This window comes from Lutjanus erythropterus, chromosome 22 (assembly GCF_056507025.1).
Source record: "Lutjanus erythropterus isolate fLutEry1 chromosome 22, fLutEry1.hap2, whole genome shotgun sequence".
Taxonomy (NCBI): Eukaryota; Metazoa; Chordata; class Actinopteri; order Lutjaniformes; family Lutjanidae; genus Lutjanus; species Lutjanus erythropterus.
The window spans coordinates 28,031,897-28,049,345 of record NC_139338.1 but is presented as its reverse complement, the minus strand read 5'-3'; the positions used below and the strand labels follow the sequence as shown (position 1 = coordinate 28,049,345).

The 17,449-nt window shown below is 38.6% G+C and overlaps 1 protein-coding gene across 2 annotated transcripts; it reads right to left on the bottom strand.

Moving 5' to 3' along the window:
• Positions 1-6,526: 6,526 nt before the first annotated feature.
• LOC146307078 (CCR4-NOT transcription complex subunit 2-like) lies at positions 6,527-17,349 on the bottom strand. Of its 2 annotated transcripts, none has more exons than XM_084710896.1 (15): positions 17,204-17,349; positions 13,752-13,883; positions 13,210-13,282; positions 12,159-12,306; positions 11,753-11,980; positions 10,723-10,802; positions 10,481-10,606; positions 9,959-10,089; positions 9,652-9,805; positions 9,409-9,565; positions 9,157-9,218; positions 8,964-9,013; positions 8,758-8,858; positions 8,319-8,463; positions 6,527-7,357 (listed from the first exon to the last, which is right to left on the bottom strand). In XM_084710896.1, the coding sequence occupies exons 2-15, from the start codon at positions 13,869-13,871 to the stop codon at positions 7,271-7,273; spliced, it is 1,662 nt and encodes a 553-aa protein (XP_084567022.1). In that variant the 5' UTR covers positions 13,872-13,883; positions 17,204-17,349; the 3' UTR covers positions 6,527-7,270. The 2 variants fall into 2 exon arrangements, with proteins under 2 accessions (XP_084567022.1, XP_084567023.1); XM_084710897.1 differs by having other exon boundaries at positions 9,652-9,772.
• Between the last annotated feature and the right edge of the window lie 100 nt (positions 17,350-17,449).

Sequence of the window (17,449 nt, the reverse complement as noted above, 5' to 3'; positions counted from 1 at the left end):
TTGAAAAAGTTTTTGAAATTGATCCAGTCTTTTAGCTCTTTTAGTGGAAATATTTTCATTTTAGAGCTGAGAGCTCAGATGGTTTCACTCAATACTGGACCAATTTTAAATACTGCTGTTCCAGGTTGAAAAATACCAAAGTAATCCTTTAAATAAATTCTTTAAATATAATTCTTAAACCTGTTCTCACAATACCAGACGTGATGATTAGTTATTGATTAAGCTTTCACTTTATCTGTTTTTTTTTAACTTCTTCTGTTCAGTTTGTGTTTCTTATCATCTTTTATTTTCTTTCCATTTTGCTGAATCAAGCCTGTGTCCTCTTCCTGTTACGACTTGTTTTACTTCTGTTATCTGGTTTTATGTTGCTGATAATAGGACCACAAATAAAAAAACAGAAAAATCTATAAATATTGATCACAAACAGGCTGAAGAAACAAACACTTCATCATCGTTTTAACCCTTCACCTCCTCCCTGTTTCTTTCCCATGAGCCTCTGCTCAGATTTAAAGTTTGCCCTCTTGTCCTCACACGTCCCCTCATCCTCCTTGTCTCTTTTTTTCCACCTCCTCAGCTTCTTCAGCTTCGAGTCTCTTCCTCTCCTAAATTTAACAGACAGTTTTAGTCTCCGTTGTGTTTCTGCGTCGGCAGTAAAATCTGCCCTGCTGCTGCTTTTATCACCTCATTAAGTCTTTACTGTTCTCGCCTTAATGTGTTCAGGTGCAGATACAGTCTGTTTGTTTGTGTCTTTTGTCTGTTTGTGTATTTGTTTATAGTTCTGTGTGTTTATCTCGAGGTTATAAACACGTCCTCCTTGTCCTACACAGTTATTATCTCCACTTTATTCCTTTTCTTCAGTCATCACTCAGCTGCTCTAATCAAACATCACTACATTGATTTTAGCTGCAACCAAGAAGATTCAGAAATCTATAACATGATCATTAATATTTACAACTTATAAGTGAAGTGATTTATCTTAAAAATGTCACTATTAATTGATGTTTTAAGTTCCAATGCATATGATAATAAAAACCTGTATTTACTGACATCAGTTTATTGTCTGGCAGATCTTCTTCCTTTAATAAACGGCGCCCCTGTGTGGACAAACTCATGAAACAGAGTGACTGACAGACTGCTGTTCACAAGGTCAAGAATAAAGTTTTTCTGCCAACTTTTACCACAATGTAAAAAATACTCTGTTACAAGTAAAAGTCCTGTGTTACTTAAGTAAAAATGAGCGAGTATAATCAGGAAAATGTATCTATGTATTCAAAATAAAAGTATTCAAATGCCCCCTGTCCCCTCAATCGACTAACTGATTAATCAGCTCACCGTTTCAGTTGTACTCGTGTAAACTGTTTGTTAGTTTAATTTATAACTATTTTCTAAACACCTGATTTATAAAGTCACAAGTAACTCAAGCTGTCAGAAAAATGTAGTGGAGTAAAAAGGATTAAAAGGCCATTTACAGTTAGTTTCATCTATGGAGGAATTATATCCAAAGTAACACTTTCAGAGGTGGGAAGTAACTGAATACAAATACTTCCTTACTGTTTAACTAAGTTGACTTTTCAGGTATCTGTACTTGACTTGAGTGTTTAATTTTCTGATAACTTTTTACTTTTCTTCCCTACATTTGAACACAAATATCTGTGCTTTCTACTCCTGACTTGTTAAAAACAGACTCTTTACAAAAATAACGTAACAAAACATAAAAGAAAAATGACATAAAAGGTGCAACCAGACAAAAATGATGTGGACATAAATTAAATAGAAAAGGGTAAAAAAAATAATGATAATACAAAGAGAGGGAGTCTTGACTGTCGACTTTTTACTGAATACTTTGAGCTAAATGAATCAGTACTTCTACTTCGAGTCTTGTTGCACAGATATTTGTACTTTCGTCACGTCGTAAAACTTTCAGTCAAGCACGAGCCTCACGAGCTGCCGCTACCGTTGATAAAAACTTAGCTAACTCAATTCCAACATTCTGCCATTTAACCAAAAATGTGTTTTTGCTTCAAACAACACAAAGCCGAAGACGACCCGACTTTATTTGTGCCTAACGGTGGAACTGACTTGCGTGCTGTGATGAACTTACCGTGTAGTTTTCTCCACAACAACACAGACAGGTCGGTTCTTTGAAACGGCCGTTTATTGCTTGGGCACATCTCTGCTGCATCATCTCCTTCATGCCATCACACTTAGGCCGTGAGAACTATATTCATAAATAAACACAGTGCAAAATATCTAAATGAGTTACAAGGCACCATGACATGAAATTGTAAGTAAACATAAAATGACGCTCAGCGCCGACATGAAATAAAGAACATTTACAATTTAAATAAATACCTCGTTGGCCGCTTGTTGTAAAGAGAGGATGGAAGTCCATGAAAATCCTTTAGAGTTTTATAAGTCCCTTAAGGTCCCTTTACCGTCTGCTCAGGCTTCAGACGTGAACTTAACTTGAACGGGAGGCGTTTGCCTCGCGTTGTATACAGTCCCACAATGAACTTGACCGTAGGTGTGCAACAGAGAACATTGGTTCCGGACAAGAAACGTACAATTTAAACAATGAACTACAGCAGAATGTGCTTACAACATTTTTAGTAAATTATATTATTTTACTTCTTACACAACAGATTTTAATACATCAATTTTAACCTTACTTCAAATTATTTAGTTATTTATTAACTTATTTATTGTATGAAAATTCCTGACCTTGAATTATTTATCAGTGTATCATAAAGACACGATTTATGTAACAGCACTTACATACCAGGTAAAAACAACTTGAGGTTTTCACTTCACGGAAGCAGGAATCTTCAGCAACTTTTCACTCCTGAAAAAAAAAAATTAATAAATTGCACAACACACACGCACACGCACGCACGCGCGCACACACACACACACACACACACACACACACACACATACAGAGAAACAAAACCAGCCAGGACTCCTCGTTCAGTTTCATTACCAGAATATTTATTTTATTCTTTTTCCTATTAAAACACTAGCTGCCATATTTAATAAAACAGCCGACGGCCAAGTGCCTCAGTCCTCGTCCTCCAATCAAATCTTGTCGAGCAGGTCACATGGGTCTGTGGGCGTGTCCTTGGCTTTTTCTGCTGCATTGTGAACGAGCTGGGTGGGCCCCTGTAGTCACGGCAACCGAAGTGGCTGCTTGCCGCTACTGTCACGTGGCAGCGGTAACAGCTGTTGTTGTTGTTGCTAAAAGGTGGTCGGTGTGGGCGGAGTCGGGCGTGGTCCCCTGTGAACCGTCTCCATGGTGGTTTCCGCGGTAACGTGAAGTAGAGTATTGCATCGTTTACTGGCGGCCAGCAGAGGGAGGGTCTTCTCGCTTCAGACACGTTTCGCTTTTTTGTTTTTCCTCTTTTTCTTAAAAATACTGCCATGTCCGTATGTATATATATTTGACTATATACACATACATTTACATTGGTGCCTCCTGGAGGAAATTTAAAAATAATATAATAAAAACAAAATAATTTTGATTTGTAACCTTAAAATTTTTTGGGGCTAATTTTGCCTTTTGTTGGAGTGGCAATGAAGATTCAACATTTGTGGAAATAAACTTATTTGCTTTCTTGCAGAGTTAGATGAAAACACTGATACCTCTCTGATGTCTGTACAATAAATATGAAGATACCACCAGCCAGAGCTGTGGACAGAGTTAAAAAAAATCTGATACTTGACTTGGATTTTATCACCTCTTGACTTGGACCTTTGACATAAAAATACTAGATTCCTTCTTCACTTGGGACTTGACTATTTTGACTTGGGACTTTTCAATCTTGACTTGGGACTTCCTTGTCTAGACTTGAGGATTTGACTTTGAATTTATTGGTTTTCATTTAAGACTTGACTTGGTACTTGCCTGTCATGACTTGGGATGTGCCAGTCCTCACTAGCAACTCAACCTGGGACCTGCTTGTCTTGATTTAGGACAAGACTCCGGACTTGTCAATCTTGACTTGAAACTTCCCTGTCTTGACTTAGGACTTTACTTGGGACACATACCTGTTTCCACTTGGGACTTTATTTGGAACTTGCTAGTCTTCACTTGGGTCTTGACTTGGTACTTGCTAGTCTTCACTTGGGACTTGACTTGGGACTCGCTAGTCTTCACTTGGAACTTGACTTGGGACTTGCCTATCTTTACTTTGGACTTGTCTTAGGAAGTGCCTGTCTTTATTTGGGACTTGAGTCAAGACTTGTCAATCTGGACTTGGGATTTTACTCTGGGTTTGGCAATCTTGATTTAGGGCTTGACTTGGAAATTGCCCGTCTTGACTTGGGACTTGCCCATCTTCACTTAGGACTCGACTCAGGACATGATTCTGGACTTGTCAATCCTGACTTGGGACTTGGTTTAAGAGGTGCCCGTCTTCAATTGGGACTTGACTCAGGACTTGTCATCTTGACTTGGGACTCAACTGTCTTTCCTTGGGACTTTATTCTGAACTTGTCAATCTTGATTCGAGGCTTGACTTGGGACTTAATTTGGGATTTGGCTTGACTTGACTTGGGACTTGAGTGCCAAGACTTGAGACTTACTTGTGACTTGCAAAACAATGACTTGGTCCCACTTCTGTCACAAGCAGCTGGCTAACTTAGCTTAGCATAAAGACAGAAACAGCTAACTTTAGCTCTGTCCAAAGGCACCTCTGAAGCTAATTAACATGTTACCGTGTATCTCGTTTAGTTTGTACAAAAGCTTGCGTGTAAAAATGAGCGGCCGTCTCAATGCTAAGCTAAGCTAACTGTCTCGTAGCCGCAGCTTCATATTTAACGTACAGACACGAGACCGACATCATTCTGGACATCATCTAACTCTCAGAGAGAAAGCGAATAACAGATTTCTAAGTTTTCTCTTAATGATCCTGAGAGAGGTCACTCCAACAGTCTGATTGGTTTGACTGTTGCCGGGTGGAAAATAAGACACTGCCAATAAATGTGGGAGGTGACAGAAAAGTAGGAGAACTTAAAAAAAAAAGGAATTAAATACTGAAAGTGAAGAAACAGGGAGCTCCTGTGGGACAGAGAGGAGCTGGAATAAAGAGCAGAAAACAACATGAAAATAAAAATGGTGGAAACTGGGAGAGCAACGTTGATGTGAAAGAGATGTGCTGACAATTTTAATTCTAGTCTGCTAATTTAATCCATCAAATCAAATCGTAGCATAAGGTGAAGGGAAAGATATCCATTTTTTTCTGTTAATCTTATCTCGCTCTATTATTGTATTTAATTTTTTGAAGAATAAAACGGATATTCTGTTTTTTTTCCCCTTTATTTTTTGTCCTTAAATCCCATGTTCAGACCTGAGAACCAAAAATTCTAATTTTGGAATTATTGGGAGGAAGGAAAAAAAAAGTTTTAGAATATCTCTAAAATGTAATCAGCAACTAAGAATTTAGACTTTTCAGACTTTTTTCTAACCAATATGCCAAACATGAATTTGTTTGTGCTTCTCTAACATGAGACTTTGCTGATTTTTTTCTGCTTCAGTTCAGAATAAGTTAAATATTTGTTGCTGTTGAACAGACAGAACATGACATCTGATGTCATCAACTGGAGAATTTGGAAATTTTAACAACATTTAACACTATTTTCTGACATTTTTAGACAAAATGAGGAAGTGAACAGCAAATTAATCCAAAATAAAATTACTGGCTGCAGCCCATTTTTATTTTACTGAAGATGTTATTCTGTTTCCTGCCAGTGGACAAAAGATGAAACTTAACTCAGTTAACTCTTTTATGGCTAAAGAAGCTGTTCATCTTCCCTGTCAAACAAACAAAAAAATAAATGTAATTATTTAGAAAAATGTCTTAATAAGATGAAGATTTTTAGCTGTGATGATCAAAGGGATATGAAAGAATAACAAGTTTTAGGATCAGTCTGAGAAATAAGAAAATTATGAAAAATGTCGTTAAAAGCCCAAGATGATGTCCTCAAATGTCAAATTCTCACTTTTATTCTCCTGTTTATCTGTTCCTCTATTTATTTATGTGTGTGAGGTGACATTTCTCTGTTTCCTCTGCTGTTATCTTGCTGTTTACCGTGTTGTTATTTTATTTACAGCACTTTGGTTGTTTTTAAATGTGCTTTATAAATAAACTTGACTTGCTTGTATGTCAGTATTGCTTCAGTTTAAACTCTCATACGCAAAAAGAGCTGAGAAATCCTCACTAGAGCTTCAAATGTGTATTAATCCACCACTGAAAATAGTCCCGAACAAAAACACCATTTCCTCGTGTTTGTTAAAATTAAGTTGCTGAGCCTCAAAGATCTGCACATGGGATTTCTTGACTGCAAAAAAATGCAGAATAATTCCAGAATTAATGAGTAAAAAGTGCCAAACACATCCCACTCAGAGAGACGCTTCTGTGTTGGTGTTTCTGGCTGCTAAACTTCATCTCATTAAGTTGAACCCTCCCAAAAAAAGTCTTTAAACTCAAATTAAACCCACTTACATAACATCAACAAAACAAAAAAAAGGTATTTTTTCTTCTTTTATTATGAAATAGTGCTACAATGTACATTGCATTTCCTCTCCTGACTCTCCGCTGTCTGCTGATGTGTGTGTTCTGATTTGTAACGCTGGAAAAAAACAAAAAAAAACAAAAACCTGGTAAAAATAACGAGAGATGATAAATATTTTCAGTTCCTGCCAAAGGTCAGAGGTGTGACACAGTGTGTGCACGGTGTGAAATAATTATCCATCCTGACAGGTGATTTTATTCTGAGTTAAAATCTGGTTCTTCTTAAAAGCTTCTCTAGACAAAAATATTCAAATCTTAAGACTGAATAGAAACAGGAATCACTCCATCAGATGGACAGTTATTGACAGTGCCTGTGTCGCTGTGTGTGTGTGTGTGCGTGTGTACTGTGCTGTCTGTTGACATTAAGTCTGTGCTCCACATAACAGACCAACCAAACCAAACTCATGGAGGAAGGGTGAGAAATAAAAAAAACACAAAGAAAAAGAAAATGAGGTAAAGAACAAAAAAGTCTGAAAAGTTAAAATCATGAAGTCTATTTGTTTGGGAGAGATCAGGAGGAGGCGGGACGTCCTCTCCCATCCCGAGTCCTTATTGGCCAGATTCACTTTGAGTGTGTGGAGGTGGGCTGGTTTAAAAAAAAAAAAAAAAAAAAAAAAAACCTAGAGAGGAAAGGGAGGGAGGAGCGATGATTGATGAGCCAGGAGGGCCAATGGCAGGCAGGCAGGAGGAGGTAGAGCCAATCAGAAGGCCTGCTGGGCAGGATTGTAGTTGAATGTGGAGGGAACGTGAGGTCGCTCTTCTAGTTTGTCATACTCCAGATGAAACTCCTGAAAACACAAAGACAGAAGACACAGAATGTAAAGTTTGTGGTTAGTAGAGCTTAGCTGATTTATTGATTAGTTGTCAACTATTAAGTTAATCAACTATTTTGATCACTGATTAATCATTTTGAGTAATTATTTCATAAAAAGATGTCTAAATTCTCTGATTCCAGTTTCTTAAATGTGAATATTTTCTGGTTTCTTTACTCCTCTCTGACAGTAAATTGAATATATTTGAGTTGTGGACAAAACAAGAGGCTTTTTTTTCATTTTATGGACCAAACAACCAACAATCGATTAATATATTCAACTGATTAATCCACAATGAAATCACTGTTAGGTGCAGCCATTTGTTTAGAGTTCGAAATGTAGCTCAAAATGCCAATTATAACATTTTACCAATTAAAAAACACACAAAGCACCAATTTGTTAATCAGAAGAAATTTAATCAGCAACTGTTCTCGTACACACAGAGCTGCAGTGATTAGCTGATTAGTCAATCAATAGAAAAATAATACGCAACAGTTTTGATAACTGTTTCAAGGTCTTGTTTCTCAAATGTGAGAATTTGCAGCTTTTCTTGTGTCAACATGATAGTAAACGAAATAATTTAAGTTTTGGACTGTTGGTTGGACAAAAACAAAGATCACAGTATTTACCAGAGGTAAATAATAATAATGTCGGCGCCGCTGGATGGCAGAACACAAAGCGGTCGCTGGATTCGTCTATATCTACTTTCTACAAACTGAAGATCTGCTTTCAGTTTCTATAAGTGCAAATATATTGATTTTTCGGGTTTAAATAAAGATAATAATCATCTTGGATTTAGGAAATCATAAATGTTTTTAATGTTTTGTAGATCAAACAGTTAATGGAGAAAATAACCTGCAGATTAATAAATTATGAAAATAACTGTGAGGTCCAGATATGTGTGTGTGTGTGTGTGTGTGTGTGTGTGTGTGTTTACCTTGGCCACCTTCCTCCAGTTGAGGCAGTCGAAGAAGTAGTAGGTCCCTCTCTCGTAGGCGTTGGTCTTCAGCGTGGGCTCCATACCCGGAGCCCGGGTGATCCAAACCCGCTCCTCTTTATGGTACCTCCAGTCCCTGTTAAACCTGGAGGCGCGCACACACACACACACACACACACACACACACACACACACACACACACACACACACCTGGTTCATACCTAACATATAACATAATATTTAACAGTAGTTTCTCTTTAGTCGTCCTCATTTAATTTGAGATGAGAAGCAAAAGTAAAGATGAATATATGACAATAAAGATGTTAAGTCAGATCAAATAAACGTAAAAAAAAAACAAAAAAAAACAGAAGTTGTCTTTAATTGTTTTCATTTTAATCAAATGTGTTGTGCAGTTTGTGACGTTGCAGTTGTTCTTACAGTTCTACTGCTGCCAGGAGTTGTAGTAGGTCTCCTCCGTTCATATAATAGAGATAAAACAGCAGATCTTCACCATATCGAGACAACTTGATAGCTGCTAACTGCACACATGAAACAGATCAACAGTTAAACATCAGACACTGAGCTCATTATTAAAGCAGACAACTGTTCCACTATCTTCTGGTGACTTTTTTTTAAGTACCTACCTTGTCCCTTATGTGGATGTTGGTTAAATACTCTGAGGGCACGTGGAAATCTGCAAGAGGAGGAGGAAGAAAAGAGCTGAGAACATCAACAAGAACAATCTCTCAAGGAGGGACTGGCAGGGAGAGAATCCAACTTTCCCACCAGAATAAACCTAAAATAATTCCACGTCCGGTGTCAGCAGTCTGAACTCACCTATATCCTGCGGTCGACACGGAGCTGACGCCCAGGGAGACGCAAACTTAGGATAGAGATTCCTAAGAGAAAGACACAGAAGGACAGAGAAGACATGATGAAAATGACATGATTGGACTGAACAATGAACTGATCGATTGAAAAAATAACTGATCAGGAACAGAAAATTAGTTCTGAGGCTCTGTGAGTGTTATGAGGCGCGCTCGCGTGTGTGTGTGTGTGTGTGTGTGTGTGTGTGTGTGTTGGTCGTACTCAGGTGAGTTGAGGTTGAGGCCGAGCGTGGTGAGGTCGGAGCCGAGAGCCAGGTGGACCATGCCGGGGTCTGTCTCCGCTGCCCGGATGAACGTCAGCAAGCCGATCATCCCAAACTGGTCCGTTACCATGCCGACCGGGATGTTGGTCACACGCCCTGAGAGACGACACGTGAGGATGATTTAGGCGGGAGTCTGTATTTTATAATAATTTCTACGAGGATGCATCACGTTCGTGTCTCACCGTCAGGAAGCACCTGGATCCCTTTCTTCTGCTGGTTGTTGTTGCTAGGCGCAGAGCTCTTGTCGCCGGGGAACTTTGGACCATCTGAGTTGGAGGTGGGCTTTCCTGATGAGTTCAGATTCTGATTGGACAGAAACGGAGGGAAAAAGAAGTCCTAAGAAACGGGATGAGTGAGGACACGAGAGCACGGCATCAGCAAGGACAAGACATCACGATGAAGACAGCAGATGAGTTTATAACTGAAACAGGACAGGAAAAAAGACAAGAAAACAGCACAGAGAAAAGAAAAGAAAGAAGACAATCTAACCGTTTTGCTGTCTTCATTGGTGCTGGTGGGGTCTTTTGTTTGGTAGTTTGGCCCAGGGAGAGCTGGGAAATCTTCGTTATGGATGGAGAAGTCCTGCGACTGTTCACTGGACGGCTTGGTTACCATGCCAACTGGAAAAATGGAGGAAACAGTAGTTAGCAATGCACCAATTATGACATGATAATGTAAAACAAAAACACGTGAAGAAATGAGCAGCCACACAACAACAGGAAAAGAAAACAAGTGACTTTTTGAGCTCAAGATTTTCTTCAGACTTAGCTTTCAGAAGAGCGCCGAGAATTTTCAGCTGGGAAAAATACTTTGGCTGATACTTCTGTATTTCCACAAGAGTAAACTTTGAGGTGACATGGTTCTTGTCAAGATAAAAAAAAAGACTTCTGGTTTAGCTGGACAGAAAAAAAAACCCAAAAGCTTTATTGACCTAATCCAAACTGCTGAATGTAGTGGAAGAAAAGAATGTTTGTGGTCTTTTAGGGTTTAACACACACAGGTTTTTCTTACCATAGGGAGCCCGACCGGCCAGCGGGTTGAGCAGCGGGGTTGGGTTTGAGCCTCCGTCCCTCCGACTCCTGTCTGCTAACGCTGGGAAATCTGACAGGTCCAACCCCGTCACATTCTCACTGCCGTCTGGACGAAAACACACACAGAACAATTAAGTAAAGCAGTAAAGCAACAACCGAATACTGCGACTACAAAAACTTTAAACCACTGAAAAGTAACTGAAGGTGAAAGTTTTTCTGTACCTGTGCCATTAAAGATGTTGTTGGATAGCGAGTTGTTCATGTTGAAGCCTGGATTCCTGTTCACCCCAAACCCTGACATACTGACACACAAACAGACACGCACACTGGATTATTCTCAGAACTGTGTTTATCTCAACTAGAACTGCAAATAACAATTATTTTCATCACTGATTAATCTGGAAGTTATTTTCTCAATAAATCAATCAGATGTTTGATCCATAAAATGTCAGAAAACGGTGAAAAATGCTGATCGTTTTCCAAGATGACGTCCTCAAATGTCTTGTTTTGTCCACAACTCAAAGATACTCAGTTTACAGTCAGAGAGGAGTAAAGAAACCAGAAAATATTCACATTTAAGAAGCTGAAATCAGAGAATTTTGATCTTTTTAATTACAAAAATACCCAAACCTATTAATCGATTAACAAAATAGTTATCTATTAATTTTATAATTGATTAATAGCAGATAACTGTTGTAGCTAAAACCTCAACGAGTTTCACTTCCTAACATTGGCTGAAAACCCACACGATACTACAAAAAAACGTGAGGCAGTACCTGATCAGCGCACCAGGTATTCATAATAAAAGAAACACATGCAACCTAAACTTATAATGAACAAATTCATATTAAACTCAGTTTTTATACCAGAACATATGTTCATAATTTTTAACACAAAAAAAGAAAAATTAGGCAACTGGTTTCAACACGTTATTTTATTCAGCAAAAGTGCCAAAAATTCTGTAGTTTCAGCATCTCAAATGTGAATTCTTGTTGGATTTTTGTTGGAACATCATATTCTTTACTATTTTCTGGAATTTTATGGACCAAACAATTACTTGAGTAGTTGAGCGAACAGTCAGCAGATTAAACTAAACCAGAGGTTAAGAGTGAAAAGTGAATGAAGACAATAAAAATAAAATAAACCCTACATCAAGTAAAAACTGGTGTGTAAAGTTGAACCTGGTATCATGTAGAAATGTGTGTGTGTGTGTGTGTGTGTGTGTGTGTGTGTGTGTGTGTGTGTTTGTTACCTGTTGATGGTGAAAGGCTGCCGTGCTTGCTGTTGTTTGGGCATGCCGATGATGCTGGGTGACGACCGGTTGGGACTCCCCATGCTGCTGCTCCTCCCCGCTCCCACGCCGGCGCCGCCTCCCCTCTCTCCTCCGACTCCTCCGACCATCCCAGCAGTCTGCGCCGTCGGACCCCCCACCTGCTGGCTGTGGTTCAGCACGCTCCGGCTGCTCATCGGCAAAATACCCCTGCAGAGAGAGAGAGAAAGACGATAAATGTCGTTCTGTGATAAATAGTCACATAAATAAGCAAACCTGTAAATCATCTTTGTCTATAAAGTATCAGTACATTTAGGTTAAATCACTTGACAGTTGTTAATTAAACAAACTCAAGCTCAGTTCAGAACTGTACAGGTGTGTGTTGTACCTGCTCGGTGAGGGAGGCGTGTGCATTGTGCCAGTGTTGGGTGTACTGGCATGACTGGGGAGCTGACTGCCAGACTGGTTCAACCCACTTCGACTTAACTGAGGTGCTGCGCTGCTGTTCATACCCCGCATGGGAAACCCCAACGCACCTGCAACAAGACAGAGGGAAAGAAAACGCGTTTGTTCTCAAGAAGCTGACATTGTTGATTGCAGGGCTGAATGATTTTGAAAAAATGTCTCATTCTGACTGACAGTGTTACTGCAGGATCAGAGGTAATGATCATTTTTAGATCATTGTTCTTATATTGATTGAGACATGGGTTAAAATGACTTTGGTGTGATTTTCTTTGCAGGAATCTGCACTAAATAAAGATGATTTTTTAAAGTCTGTAGAATCTGATGTGTAGGACAGGACGTCTCTGTCTCACCACATTCATTCATTTATAAGTTTTTTGACACATTTTGCCTTTAACAAATATTATAGAGTTAGCTAGTTGCAGAGCAGCGGCTGTAGGGCTGCTATATTACTGAAATTGCAATATAGCCGAAAAGCAATATCCAAATCACAGAACAAGAGCAAAACTGTAATTTTTTGAAAGGGAAAAAAGTGTGCAAAAGCATTATAATAAAGTCCTGTAGTGCTGCAGAGATGCCCTGACCTAACAATCTTGTTCTCCAGATGAAAGAAAACATGTTTGTTTGGTTCAGACCTCAGCAAAAAAAAAATGTAATGCAAAAATTCTCATTCCCACTAATCACACAGCAAATTTTAGTCAAAATAATCACAATATCACTTTTTTAAAATCATCTTGTGCAGCACTAAGTGGATGTCACTTATTTCTACAGAGGCAGACCATTAAATTAGCAAAATAAAATGACAAAAATTTCCCTGAAATATTGTGCAAAAAAAAACTGAACTTGTGATGGATTCAGGTGATCACAAACAGCCAATATATTCGTCCAATCACTGAACCCTAATGGATGCATTATCACCCAAAACTGGCTCATTAAACTTGGAGTAGAAACAGGTGAGAACGTGTGTGGGTTCTTACTCTGGGGGCCATATAAGCTGGCTCCGAGCTGTGACAGTTGACCCGTTGAGGAAGCTGAGGAAGACGCCAACATCTGAGGAGAGAGAGACACAGACACGTCCTTTATTTTTCCTCACGTCATCGTGTTTTCTTAATCATTAATAAATCAGACACTTAAAGACTTCACCTACACTACACAGAGGTTTTCTCTATAAAAAACCTTTTAATACAGTTTAACAAAAAAGCCCAAAATCTCAGATGTTAAATGTTAATTTAGAACAAGTAAAAGTAGAAGAACTTTGCTGAAAAAAAATCTAAAACAGTCTAAAATGTTGTCACAATCTGACAGGGTTCAACGTAAACTTTTTTTTTTTATTCATTTGCCTGGTTGGCATGTAAGTCATAAATCTATTTGCCAAAAATGTGTTTTTACTTGTCCCTTTATAAATTGTTTTATTTATTAGTGGCCTCGCTTTACAACAACTTTCAATTAAACTTTGCAATTAAAACACGACTTAGACCTTAAATCATGACACTGAAGAAGAAGTTAATAAACAACTCACGTCTTTGTCAGCGCGGTGTGGAGGGAACATGGACTGTTGGGTGTAGTAGAGACTGGAGTCGTCTGCGTAGTCGCTCTCTACCCCTCCCTCCATAAACTTCTTCCGGTTAGCACCAAACATACCGCGTGTCACCTGAGAAACCACAAACGGGAGGAAACGGTCAGACTGAAACTGTGGAGAGGTGAATCAGCTCCGTCCTGTCACACCTGCAGTGTTTTACTAAAGCTGCGATTCATCACAGACACTGTACTTAAAACTTTAATCAGATGAAACTGCTAAATTCTGCGTGCATTTTAACCTAATAAATGCCTTAATCTGTTAATAATAAACATAAATGCAACTCTGCATCTGCAAACACAAGCAGGCATTAGTCTCATATAGAGACTAGTTCTGCAGTTTGAAGGTACTCAAACCACTTTGCACCTTTTACAAACTAAAAATTTACAATTTTGTTTGCAAATATGCATTTTAGGTTTGGAGTAATTGTGAGTGGTTGGTGGAGCCACAGCTGTGTTCTTATTTGAAGAGCTCTGACTGCAGATTAACCTGCAACTCCATGTTAACCGTAGTTTTTGTGGGAAAGCGGCACCACATCCTCTCTGCATCACAACACATTTAACATCAAAGTTTGCAGATGAATGTTTCGGTCCAACAGTGAATAATCATACACACTGCTCTACAGGCTGTGTGACATGTTTGAAGTCAGTCAGTCTTTCCTATTATAGAATTATCATATTGTTATGGCCCACTGACAGATGCAGACAAAAAATACAATGGTTTTCAAAATAAAATACAAAGTATTTCAAAATCTTCACATTCACTGGTCAGAATAAGAAAACTACTGCTGGTGTGTTTTTCTTCTCTTTGTTCTTTATCATTATTTGAAATTATAATGATGATGGCTCTTAAGATTGTGAGTTAAATTTGTTGTGTTGAAGGAATGTGATTCAGCTTGCGTACTCAGTGCAAACAGCAACTTTGCTATTGGTTTTGGACACTTAAAACAACCTCCACACTGCAAACATTCTGTAGTCACATGCATTATTAAAGCGTCATCTTATCTGCCTGTCATATCTGCAAAAATGTTTATTTTAAGGGTAATTCAATTACCAGTTTCACAACGGTTAATATTACAATTTCTAATTTAAACTACTGTTAAACCACATTAGATTAATGTGTTTTGAAAATCTCACAGTAAATACTGTCCAGCATCAACCAAAAGTTAGCACCCGTCTCACAGATGCAGCAGTGATGTATGTGTCTTATTTTGCATGAATGAAAACACTGACAGCACAAATGACACGATGCCATTTTCATTGAGAGGTTTTCACTATAAAACTTGGTGAAATGATTTCAGTGTATCAGTACTTTGTAAAATATTTTTAGCTAATTTTAACAAAACTGTGATAACACTGATAACCCTGATAATTTCTGATTGCTATAATCATGCTATAAAATTTCCATACCACTTAATTTATGTCCGATACAAATTTTCCATTTAAAAACAGGCATACAAGGCGATACCGATGATGTGCTGATATGACTGTGCACTAAGTAAGAGGAGCCCTACATGACCCAAAACTCTGTTTGTGCTCATCTTTATAAAGATCTTTAAGTCCAGAATGTTCTCTGCAAACCTCTAATGTATGAAAAAGTGATAACACTAAACCATCGACAGACTGTTAGCTGAGGATCCAAGCAGTATCTCAGCACTACTCAGTTTGCAAAGGTGGAACGTAACTAAGAACATTTACTAAAGTACAAGTACTACAAATTTGTATTCAAAGTTTTTCCATTTAAAGAAAGTTTCTACTTCTACTCCACTACACCCATCTCACAGCTTTAGTTGACAGTTAGGCTCCAGTCCTGTTTAAAAAACCATCTCCAGATGTGCCGACTGTGAATATTTGTCATAACCTGAAAGATGATGTGCTCCTTCAAACATTCTCCTTCTTTAAGTAATATGGTTCTCACAGAACAGTGATGCAAACATATGGTGATCTTATAATGATAATAATGTTTTGTGTGTAGCAGCTTTCACACAAGAAATCCAGCCCTAAGTACTTAACAAAGAAACTACAAGCACCAATTGCTTTACACAAAAAAGACATGACAAAATGAACATACGTACAACATGATGCATTGCTGTAGATTAAACTACCAAGCACACTGAGCACAACCTTAAACATCTACTGCAGTAAAATGCAACAGTAGTTATTATAATCGAAGCAGTAATATTAATACAAAATATCAGATGTAATAGTCAAACACTGACAGAGAAAACTTCACTGCTAAATGAGTACTTTTACTTTTCACATTTTAAGTATACTTTGCTGATAATACACACTTTTACTTAAGTAAGATTTTAATTGCATGACTTTTACTTGCAGTGAACTACTTTACTTGAGAAGAACTTAATATTTCAGTCAATTTGCAGATTATAATTCACTGCACAAGAGCATCAGAAACTCACATCATGATACAAAGGACTGATGGACTTAAATTATGTAAAACTGGATTGCTTAAACATGAAGTAGTGTAAACATGTAATTCCACAGAGGATCACTTTTGTTTACTAAAGAAGTTAGCCAGACTGTGTAGCAGCAGCAGCAGCAGCTAATTGAGCTCTTGCACACTTATTGTTGTATCACGTGTGTATTACTGCTTACAAACGATCGTGTTTTGAGGTTAAAAAACTCTGTACACCACGAGCGTTTTGCAGGCTTCGCTGTTCTTGTTTCAAAGCAGCGCTGAAGCTTCAGCAGTGTCGCAAAATGCTAGTAGGCTAAAGTTAGCCGTGTGAGCTAAGCTAAGCTAGCTCCCGTAATCAGTCTGACTAACGTTAATTATTTCATTAACACTACTTGTTAATTTATTGGCAGTGCAAATCAACCGACACATCCTGTTACATCCCTGAGTACCACATAAATAATAGCTATTAATTGTCATTAGCGAGTTAGCTGTACAATAAGCCAGGAGCTAATGCTAGCCGACTAGCGCACGTAAGCGAACAGCTAGCCATTAGTTCCATAGGAATGCATGAGAACGTTAGCACCAGAGGTAATGCTAACTACCAATGAGCTATCCGGCTAACAGTAACATAAGAATACCATTGCATGGGGGGTTATAAGCAGTTATAACACTATGTACCGAGCAAAAACACCCAGTGTAGCTGCGGTTGTGTAGCCAGGCCTCTGTGCTGGAGGTACAGGCCGGCAGGTGTGTTTGTGTTCGGGTTTGGGCCTGCTGCGCCTCCGTCCGTCGGTTAGTTCCCCAAAACAACAACAAAAAGCAGCGGAACCACACGGTTGCGCTAGAAGTCGACTTTATCACTTTAATTCACCGTCTGGTTCGGTGGTGACCAGCACAGCAGCGAGGTTTTATTTAAACGAGGCTGTGTGGAGTCACTGATGAGAAAATAAATTAAAGGAATAAAAGAAGAAGCAGCTTACCGCATCAATCTTTCTTCCCCGCTACAATCCAAGATGGCCGACATCTCTTCGCCAATCAGCGAGGATGCTGGGATGCCTTTCGCCTCTGACCCCTGAGCCTCCATCACTGCACTGAACTCTACTCTGCTTTACTCTGTGGTGTAGTGCATCATATTTGACAGTACTATATTCTACTGTGTGCCGTTTGAGCATCCATCAGTCTTCTCTACACAGTACTGAACTTTCAAGTCTCTGACCTCTGAGGCC